This window comes from Chionomys nivalis, chromosome 22 (assembly GCF_950005125.1).
Source record: "Chionomys nivalis chromosome 22, mChiNiv1.1, whole genome shotgun sequence".
NCBI lineage: Eukaryota > Metazoa > Chordata > Mammalia > Rodentia > Cricetidae > Chionomys > Chionomys nivalis.
Genome location: NC_080107.1, coordinates 10,557,122 through 10,568,097, shown reverse-complemented (window position 1 = coordinate 10,568,097; position 10,976 = coordinate 10,557,122). Strand labels below are relative to the sequence as shown.

At 45.1% G+C, this 10,976-nt stretch overlaps 1 protein-coding gene across 1 annotated transcript; it reads right to left on the bottom strand.

Moving 5' to 3' along the window:
• Positions 1-2,512: 2,512 nt before the first annotated feature.
• Positions 2,513-2,796, bottom strand: LOC130864919 (ATP synthase subunit e, mitochondrial). Its single transcript, XM_057755776.1, has one exon. It carries the CDS (start codon positions 2,778-2,780, stop codon positions 2,565-2,567), a length of 216 nt encoding a protein of 71 aa, XP_057611759.1. The 5' UTR covers positions 2,781-2,796; the 3' UTR covers positions 2,513-2,564.
• Between the last annotated feature and the right edge of the window lie 8,180 nt (positions 2,797-10,976).

Genomic DNA, 10,976 nt, shown 5'->3' with positions numbered 1-10,976 from the left:
TGAGATCTAAACACAAGCAGGTGACTCCAGTACCTGTTTTTATTCACTGCCCAAATCCTCACTGAGAAATGAGGACACAGAATCAGACATCCCCTGCCTTCTAGATGGCCAGAACACCGTATAAAACACTGAAGGCTGCAGGGACCTCTGTAGAGTCGCCTTCGTGGCATCTTGGATGCTAACATCAAAGAAGAAAACATGACTAAGCAATATGCCCTGTTAGTGGTTTTCAGAAGAAAGGGAAGAGGACGAAAGGGCTAGAGAAGATGACCAAGGCAGTGTGAGGATACACCACTGGCACACTTAGAGTCACGGTCGAAGGGTGTCATCATAGGACAGTTAGTCCCCTCCCTCCCCACTATCACCAATGTTCCAATTTTGTTTCTTCCCTAAGGGGAAACTCCATAATCAATCTAGTACATATCTTTTATAACACACTTAATAGCTATTTATATACCTATAGACATCTAACTATGAGAACTATATGGTAAATATACATTTTATTTTATGTAAATGGTATCACATAATACAAACTGGCCTTTAACCTGTTTGATTCACTTACAAATCTAACTTGGAAGTGTGTGTGTGTGTGTATGCATGCGCATGTGTTTGTCCAGGCAGGCCATAGCATATGTGTGAAAGTCAGTGGACAACCTTGGGGAGTCGATTCTCTCCTCCCACCCATGCGTGGCTTCCAAGGTTCATCAGACTAGGGTAGTGGCTTCCAGGGTTCATCAGACTAGGGTGGCACACACCCTTACCTGATAAGCCATCTGTCTGACCCAGTGGTTGTATTTTGATGGCAGTACATCCATAGTTTGTGTGTGTGGTGGAGACTGCATACAGCCTTGTACATGCTAAGCACGTGCTGTACCGCCAAGCTACCCGCCCAGCTAGTCCATCCCTTCTAACCGCTGCCTAATTAAAACTGCTGCCGAGCCTGTAGCACCCCGGTTTGTTTATCCACTCCCTTCCTGCTTCCTTTTGCGGCTGCTGCTTCTCTCTCTCTCTCTCTCTCTCTCTCTCTCTCTCTCTCTCTCTCTCTCTTTTTCCCCCTGCCATCACCATAGTACGGCAGTAATGAACCTTGTGTGTAAAACTTCTGGAACCTATCCAGATCTTTCTTTGGAACAGAAGCCTGTAAGTGGAATTGCTATAAATTAAAACAGCTTGAGCAAGATTATATTCCCCAAGGCCTCACCAATTCACACCTCCACCAATTACAGCGGGCCTGCCTGTTTCCGTTCTCTTCACCACCACCGTACGTTAGTGGTCTTCCAGTAAAGCCAGTGGATGACAATAGCACTTTACTGGGGTAATTTCTATTATTTTGACTGCCAGTGAGTTTGAATGGTGCTTTTAAACACGTGTTTCCTTTGTTGTCCATAGTTTACAGTTCGGACAGCTTTGCTCTTTCTATTCTGATTTAAACTTCCATCCAAATACTAAAACTCCATTTTTTTCTAGTTTTAGAATTCCATATTCTCTTCCATTGACCTATGACTATGCTAGAAATGATCTTAACTACTAAAGTCTCAGTGTCGGCTTGACAACTAGCAAGATGGTGCAATGACTAAGCCAACTGAACCCAACAGTCCCCACCCCCAGATTCCCCCCAGGTGATTACTATCTACACTGGGCTGCCTGTGGGCCCGTCTGTAGGGCCTCATCTTAAACACATTAGCTGATGTGGGAAGACTCACCCTAAAGGTGGCCCATTCCCTAGGCAAGGGATCCTGAACTGTTTATGAATAGAGAAATCGAGTTGAGCACAAGCAAGCAATCGTGCATTGGGTTCTCTCTACTCTAGCCTGTAAGTTCCTGTGGCTAGTGGGTTCAGGCTGCCTTGATTTCTCCACAGTGATGGACTATGGTCTGGAACTGTAAGGTGAAACAAACCCTTTCTCCTTTAAGAGAGACTTTTTCAGGTTTTTTATCACAGCAAAAGAAATATAACTAGGACAGGGGGCCTTGGCTGTTCTGTACACTTCATTTTCCAGAAAAAAAAAACCTCAGAATCAGCTACACGTACACACACACATGCACACACTCACACACACAAAGAGATTTAGCTTTTTGTTCAGTGGTTGAGTTTTATAGTTTGTTTAATACAGATTTTAGTCTCTAAGTTTCTTTCTAAATTTTGTTTGCTTGCGTTTTTGTTTCTCAGCTGAATGAATCTATTCAAGTCACACCTGACGTCGGCCCCCCCGCTCTGCCGTTCACGATCTTTAACCACAACACAATACAAGAGCTCATCCAGTTCTCTTTCGGTCTCTTGGCTCTAGATTGGGAAATTAGCTTGCTCTAGAGGCGGACGGGGGGGGGGGGGGGGGGGGGGGGGGGGGGGGATGCACGAGGACACGACCACAGTCTCTTGCCTAGGAGAATGGCAGGCAAGAAACCGCTTCTAGGATCTCTCCTCCAGTCAACCAAACAGCCGTGTTTGGGGCTGTTTCATTACAAGCATGCTACATACAGTTTCTTTTTTTTTTTTTTTTTTTTCCGCACGACAAAGCTTTATTCATCCTCAGCGACTTAAGAAAGGCAAGCTCACTGGCGCTTCACTTGAGTATGCTGTCATCTTGAGCTTCTGCCCGTTCTCTTTCAATCCGTTTCAGCTCATCTAGTCTCTTCTTTTCCTCCGCTGCCACCCTCCTCTCCTCCTCTGCCCGGGGCTTTAGGTAACTATAGCGCTTGGCGCCGTAGGCCATGCCGAGGACCAGGGCTGAGTATCGGCCGAGCTTGATGAGCGGAGAGACCTGAACTGGGGGCACCATCTTGTCCGTGACCTTCGCACCGGAAGCTTCTACATACAGTTTCTTTTGAAAGCAAACTCCCTGATTTGGAGTTGGGGTTGAGAATCACTGGGGAGGGGCACTCTGGAGACTGCTGGCCATTTGTTCAAGGGGAGAGCCAACTCAAGGCTACTTAATAAAGAGCCTGCTGGCTGGGTCCACTGGGGCCCACTCCTTGTAAAGGTGTGGGTCCTACAACCTACCCTGTCTCCCCTGCTGCTAAAATGGGCTCTGCTCACTGCCAACGGCTCTCTTAGTCACCAAACACTTTGTTCATAGTCAACACAGCGCTGTGACATTCTCCGTCTTTCGGTCTTCGTCAGTCTGGCTCTCTATCCAGGCCTAGTCAATCTAACAGCTAACAACAGCAAAAGAGACGATCAAAGGATTCTGCGGGCTACACTTTTGTGAAGGACCCTCGAGTGTTTTCCTTAGCTGGGATTGGACAGACAGAAGGAGAAATCGTTGATGCTGTTGACTTAGCTCTGAGAGAAATTACTTTCACCCCACTAAATAATCTGTTCTGGTTTCGACTGCTGGACAGTCCAAGAAAGATTAGTGAACAAATGGATTAATCAATAAATAGATGGACAATCTAATTTAAAGTGAATGACCTTTCAAAGCAGGACACAATAATTTTGTCGGTGTAGGAATCTTTGTTTAAAAGCATTGTAGAAACTGGGCGTGGGGCTAAGGATATAGATTGATGTTGATTGTTGTGCTAGCATAAGGGCAAAAGCCTAGATCCCCAGCACCCACGTAAAAGCTAGCAAAGGTAGCAACTGCCTGAGAACCCAGCACTTGGGAGGCAGAGACAAGAAATGCCCAAGGCAGGCTAAATGCACTGACTGGAGTCGGTGACTTTCGGGGTTAATGAGAGCCTTTGACTCAAAGAAAAGAGTAAGAGAAAGAAAGGGAAAGGAGGAGGAGAGAACATTCTCTTCAGCAATACGAAACATTGCCTTAGGAATTCTGTCCATACTATATATTTAAATATAATTCCTATTTAAATGTTATAATATTCTAAAATGAAGTCATTGGCTGGGGGCTTAGGACTGTCTGTGGATTAGGAAGTCTTCACTCTCTGTGTTCTCTGAGGAAGCAGCACTATGTAACAATCCGAGGGCTTCAGCATTCCAACCACAGCCGTTAGGGAATGGTAGGATGCAGGAAAAGTATCGCTTCCTGTGTACAGTTCCCTGGGCATTACATCAAGGCTAGTTCTCTTGATGCAAAGATGTGTTACATTCGTTTATGTTGTGTTTGTTTAACTCTGTGAAGCTGTGTTAGTTTGTCTAAAACACCTGATTGGTCTAATAAAGAGCCAAATGGCCAATAGCTAAGCAAGAGAGGGATGGTGGGGGCTGCCAAGCAGAGAGAATAAATAGAGGAAGAGAAAAAAAGAGGGAGGAGTAAGAAAAGGAGGACATAAAAGATACATAAGAGAAAGAAAGGTAAAAGCACAGGATCTTAAAGTAGATGGGATCATTTAAGTTAAGAAAAGCTGGCTAGAGTCCAGAGTGGTGGCCACATTTGTAATCCCAGTACTCAGGAGGCAGAGGCAGGTGGATCTCTGAGTTTGAGGCCAGCCTGGCCTACAGTTGGGGATACACAGAAAAACCCTCTTTTTAAAAAAAAGAAGAAAAGAAAAAGAAAAATGAAAAGAAAAGACAGAAAGGAAGGAAGGAAGGAAGGAAGGAAGGAAGGAAGGAAGGAAGGAAAGAAAGAAAGAAAGAAAGAAAGAAAGAAAGAAAGAAAGAAAGAAAAGCTGGCTAGAAATAAGCCAAGTCAAGTAAGAATAAGTCTCCACATATTTATTTGGGAGCTGGATGCTGGGCCTCCAAGAGCAAAAGCCTTACATTTCCGGTCTTATATGTTAGAAATGCATGAGTCGCCAACCCTCAAGGTTGCATGAAGATACAACACATGGACACTTGTGCCTAAAGGCTTCCAGAAAGGGCTGGATATTGAGCACAGAAAGAGATTGGTGACTTCATTTTATTGTAATTTTTGCTTTGGTGTCTCTCAATAGATTTCCAGAACATACTATAATCAAAACTCCTTATAGCACATGGCTGATAAAATAGACATTCATCCACTGCTCTGAAGGGCAACTGATTGACACATACAAACAGCTCAACACTATTCTGACTTTGCTTAGATCCATTAGAAAAATAATGCAGCTGAGACCAGGTGGTAGCGGCGTGTACCTTTAATCCCAGCACTCAGGAGGCAGAGGCAGGTGAATCTCTGTGAATTCAAGCCCAGGCTGGTCTACAGAGTCAAGACTGCACAGAGAAATGCTGTCTCCAAAAAACAAAACCAACAAGCAAACCAACAGCCGAGACGTTCGCAGCACGTGAAACTACAGACACTAATGAAAGTCCCAGAGAAGCTGTTCTCCACTTCCTGTCTCACCAAGGTGTCATGGAGCCTTGCCCCGCTTCCTGTTCTCTCTCTGCTCCCTGCCACTTTGCATTCCCTGAACGCAGTGTGGCATGGACTGTCTCTCTGGAGGTGAAAGTCAAGACAAACCCTTTCTTCCTTAAGCTGCTTTTGAGAGCGTTTTATTACAGAAACAGAAAACGCCTGTATTCCCGCTTTTGGCTTTGCCATCCTAGCTCTGGTGGGACTTCACAAGTGGAAACGGTGGCTCGACTCCTTTCATCCCCAGCAGAAAGTGGAAGCCCTGCATGCGCACGGGAAAGCTTGCCTGGGCTTCTCAACAGAGGTAAGACTGCTGGCCCATGTCCACAGTTTGATGCCCTCGGTATATTGAAAGGGAAATGCATGCCAGAGCAGGGTGACAAAAACAACAGAGTTCTTTTCAGTGTTCTTGGCAGTATCTCCTGACTACAGGTAGCCTCATTTGAGGATAATGTCAAAATGTAAATTTCAAGACTCTACATAAATGTGAACCCAGGACCAAAAGGTCTTCTGGGCACTCCCTGGGCTAAACCCCCATTAATCCTAAATCCACTCACCCTGATTGATTTGTGAGCATGTTGTTGAAACTGCCTGCTATTGCTCCAGCAAAGCACTTACCGCGCAGGGTAGCTAATAAGTACTAATTATATTCAATAGACCTTCAGCCACTGAATGTCACTGAGGCAACAGCAACAAAAAGGCCTTTCTACCTGATGACGTTCCCCTCCACCTCACCCCATCTGATGGGCTGGAGATGTCAGCGGTTGTCATGGGAGACACAGCAAAGACAATACATACGACGATTCGGTTCCAGAACACGGTACAGATGACATTACTGGGGAAATCACAGGGGTATGACCACACATCCTATGCTAACCCGAGTTCCTGGGGGGGGGGGTGGTGATCATTAGGTCATCTGTGCAGAAGAGGGTTTGGTACTTACAGCTCCATGAGGCAAATTGCTATAGCAACTCTGCTTCTGCATCCAGCTGAAAAGCCCCTGTGTCGGAGGCTTGGTACTCCTGGGGAGAGAAGAGGAAAGTCTTTAAAAGAGACGGTAGGGAGGATGCCCCTCATCCTCTGTCTTTTTCCCTAGATCCAATATGAGCAGTGTTTCAGAACCGGATGGTCTGTAATTTCATGTATGCTGCTCCGGGAAGCAACGGGGCCACTGGTCAGGATGAAAACCATGAGCCAAACAAATCTTTTCTTGCTATAAGTTAACTCCCTCCCGTGGGTATTTGTTTCAGGAGCGGAAGGAGGCTAACTGACTAGACTTCTGTCGCCAGATTGCTCAGCAATGCCAGGACTTCCTCTTCAGGTCACTAAAGAGTATCTGAATCACCTCTTCGTAAAGTATTGTTGGGAAAAACTGCCTTGCTCCCATTTTACTTTGGGCCTTACCAGTTGACGACGAACTTAGAATTAACGGATTCCAAGTCTCGTGCCAGTGTAATCAAATGGATGAATTTGTATGTCTTTCACGATGTTTTGTATAACAATAGAGCTTGCGGTTTGTCCACCTTTGATCTTTATGTTTACCAAAGAGCTGAAGTATACCATGTCGAGGTCTGCCCATTCCAACTCTGACTGGTTTATTTAAATTAATCTTCCCACCCTGAGGCAGGACTGTTGGCCAATGGCCTGCCATGGAAGCGCATTGTCTAGTGCAAACGTCAACAGCAGTGAGGGCTCAAAACTCCATCCTCAAACCATTCACTAGTCGTGTAGAAAATAGAGCAAGCGACAGTAATATACCATGCTTGTGAGAAATGTGCTACTGGTCCAAAATCGATAGTGCAGTGCCTGGTTTGATCCCAGCATTGAAAATACACACGTTTACACACACACACATTTTTAAGCAAATAGTGAGAAAATTATGCATAAATCTCCTACAAACAACTTTCTCACTCAAAGAGATACTTATCTGTCTGTCACACTCACAATACACACATACATATACACATACATACATACACACATACACACACAAATACACATACATACACACATACACACACTCACACATGCACACACATGCACGCTTTCATCTGATAGGAAACTAGAAGACCGTGTGAAGCGTATGGTTTAGGCCAGTATGAGTCCAATAAAAACAGTCAACTTCTTCCAAAGCAAGCATGTGGTCATTTAAAAGCAGCAGCCATTTCCTGAGCCAAACAGAAATTGAATTACTGGCTTGGTTAACTGGATAGTTTGTTCCTAATCTTAACAAGTAAAAAAAAAAATCCATACTCAATACAAAAGCCAATAGTTAAAGGACGATGCCTGTACATGTCTGCTGTCTACACAGATATCTGTTCAGACTGTCTAGCATAGCTGTACTTCCTACACTGTGTCCAGGACTAAAACTGTCATTACATGGTCTTCATGAGCTCTATGCTTCGAGACAGCTCCACAGCACCACGTATGTAGACTCTTCCAAAGCCCAGCATGTATGATGTGCTTCTTGGAATATTGCGTGGACAGATGTAACTCGGCAAAAAACCAAGAAACAACAGGGACACACCACGCCTTCAGTGGTCAGTGCTTTCATGTTTGAACTCAATAAAAGAAAGAGAAAGAAAATGCCTATTTGCTTTGCTCCCAGTTAGCGCAGGGGAGAGCTTGCAGCTGTCTGGGGCCCACCCCGGAAAGCTCATCTTGCTGATCTTAGTCACATGACTGAAAAGGCCATGTACTAAGTAAATCTTTGTTGAGTCATTCATATTAATTATATCATAAAAATTTGACATTGTACTGAAACATGCCCCTTGCTGAATACCCATGGCTTGCCTAATATATTTTTATATAAATATAGATTTAGAGAATCAAATTATCCCTCAGCAGAAAAGAAAGAGAAAGGGAGGGAGGAAGGAAGGGAGGGAGGGAGGAGGAGGAAAAGGGAGGGAGGGAGGAAGGAAGGAAGGAAGGAAGGAAGGAAGGAAGGAAGGAAGGAAGGAAGGAAGGACACTAAATTTGAATCCCAAAGCATCAGGTCTGAGAATACATTCATTGCAGATCCTGCCTGTGTCTGATTTGCTTAGAGAGTAAACCACAGGTCAAATGTCCCAGTCTGGTAACTTTTATGATCAACAAGACTGGTCCTGTGTAACCTCTATGGGTTCTTGTACGTGGAAGTGTGAATAGCCTCCCGATAAAGAGGCCATTGAGAAATCTCTCTGTTCATTTCCAAATAACAGCTTCATGTGTAGAAGTCCTAACCCTTAACTCAATGGCATTGGCAGTAGGGCTTTAGAGAGTGGTGATTAAATTTAGATGCGGTCACTAGGGGCAAACTCTCGTGGTGGGGTTAGTACCTGTGTAAAAAGAGGTTCACAAAAACTACCAGTCAGCGCATCTCTCTCCCTGCTCAGCCCCCCAGCTAACACTGACTTACACAAGTAGCTAGCTTGCGGCTCCAGTTGGTAGGGAACACCCACGCTGAGGACGCCACTTCCTCCTGCAGCAGAAACAGTGTGGGCAGGAGGCTCAGCCAGGTGTTCACGCTTGGTCGCAAGGTGGGTATTTCGAGGGCAGTGACATTCAAAGATGGAGCCTCCTTTTCGGCCATGCTCAGGTTCTCCTCAGCCACGTTCTGCCTCCACCACCCCAGCACACCCTCGGGAAAAGAACCAGGAGAGCCTTCCTGTCAGGGTCCCCATCTCTGTGTTTTCTCTGTGTCGTGGCCACTTCATCTTTTTGCCGCCATTGCAGCGTTAACTTCTGAGAACCTTCTACCATATCAACCGGTAGAAACTCACAATGGAGCTCCAAAGCAGACAGCAAAATTACTGTGTGTGTGTTTTTGTTTTTGTTTTTGTTTCAGATCCTGTCAGATCCAAAAGTCATTGCAGAAATGTAATGGGGCCTCTAAGCCAGGTGGATTTCATTGCAGGTCAGCAAAAAGGAAGGAGTTCATGAGTCGTGCTGTGAGCTAAACTGTGCTCTCCCTCAACAAAATCATTCTTGGTGGACGAAAATAGAAAACACTATCCTTAGTGAGGTAAGCCAGACCCAAAAAGAGGAACATGGGATGTACTCACTCATATTTGGCTTCTAGCCATAAATAAAGGACATTGAGCCTTTAATTCGTGATCCTAGAGAAGATAAATAAGAAGGTGAACCCAAAGAAAAACATACAAGCCTCCTCCTGAATATTAACCTTCATCAGGTGATGAAAGGAGACAGAGACAGAGACCCACATTGGAGCACTGGACTGAAATCTCAAGGTCCAAATCAGGAGCAGAAGGAGAGAGAGCACGAGCAAGGAACTCAGGACCGCGAGGGGTGCACCCACACACTGAGACAATGGGGATGTTCTATCGGGAACTCACCAAGGCCAGCTGGCCTGTGTCTGAAAAAGCATGGGATAAAACAGGACTCGCAGAACATAGCTGACAATGAGGACTACTGAGAACTCAAGGACAATGGCAATGGGTTTTTGATCCTACTGCACGTACTGGCTTTGTGGGAGCCTAGGCAGTTTGGATGCTCACCTTAATAGACCTGGATGGAGGTGGGTGGTCCTTGGTCTTCGCATAGGGCAGGGAACCCTGATAGATCTTTGGGCTGACGAGGGAGGGGGACTTGATCGGGGGAGGGGGAGGGAAATTGGAGGCGGTGGTGGGGAGGAGGCAGAAATCTTTAATAAATAAATAAATTTAAAAAAAAAAAGCAAAATCATTCTTGGAAGGCCCGACTCAGCTTGATGGCACTTGGGGACAGGGCTTCGGAGAAACTGTTTGCAGTGCTTCTCAACTCCCCTAACACTGCGATCCTTTGATAACCATTCCTCATGTTGTGGTGACCCCAACCATAGAATTATTCTGTTGCGACTTCATAACTGAATTTTGCTGCAGTTAGGAATTATAATGTAAATATCAGATATGCAGGAAAGCTGATATATGAACCCTGTGAAAGTGTCGTTTGACCCCTCCCAAAGGGGTCACGACCCGTGAGTTGATAACCGCTGGATTAGAGGTTGGAACTCTCATAATGGAGAGACGAGAGAAAGATGCGGACTTACCCACCCTGTCTGTTTTCACCCAAGTCCACAAATAGCTCTGATGGAACTGTCCCTAAAATCCTGTCCAGTTCCAAGTTCTTTGAACCTCTAAGCAATTTATAAAACTCTGTTTCTGTTGGGCAGTGAATGAAGAGGAAGCGAAGTTACTAGATCAAATAGTCAAAACTAATGACATAAAAATAGTCGGGCATGGTGGCACACACCTTTAACCCAAGCAACTCAGACTGCAGATATAATAAGATATAATCTCTGTGAGTTCAAAACCAGCCTGGTCTACAGGGAGTCAAGATCAGCCAGTAAGACATAGAAAAACCTCTTTCAAAAGGAAAAAAAATGGCATAAAAACAAGCCATTAAAATTCTCAAGAGATAAGCATACATCATATCAGCCCTCAGACATATCAAATCTTACTTTGACCTGTTTGAGGACGAGTTATCCCTGTTTGAACTTTCTGATTCAATGGGCAACTTGGTGAACCACAGTCCTGAAAAGTAAGTGGGCTCTTGCCTAGAGGTGCAAGATGAATGAACCACACAAGTAGACCGCCTTGTGGCGTGACATACACTAGTGTTAACAAACGGATGTCAACTGCGGGCTGATTAGGGCGCTACTAAGACTGGCAGAAAGTTAATGATGATCAGCTGCTGTGCTGACTGGGTAAAACTAGCAGTGTTTAAAATGATCCCTGAGCTCAGTGACTTTCCATGCTAGGACTGCATCCCCAT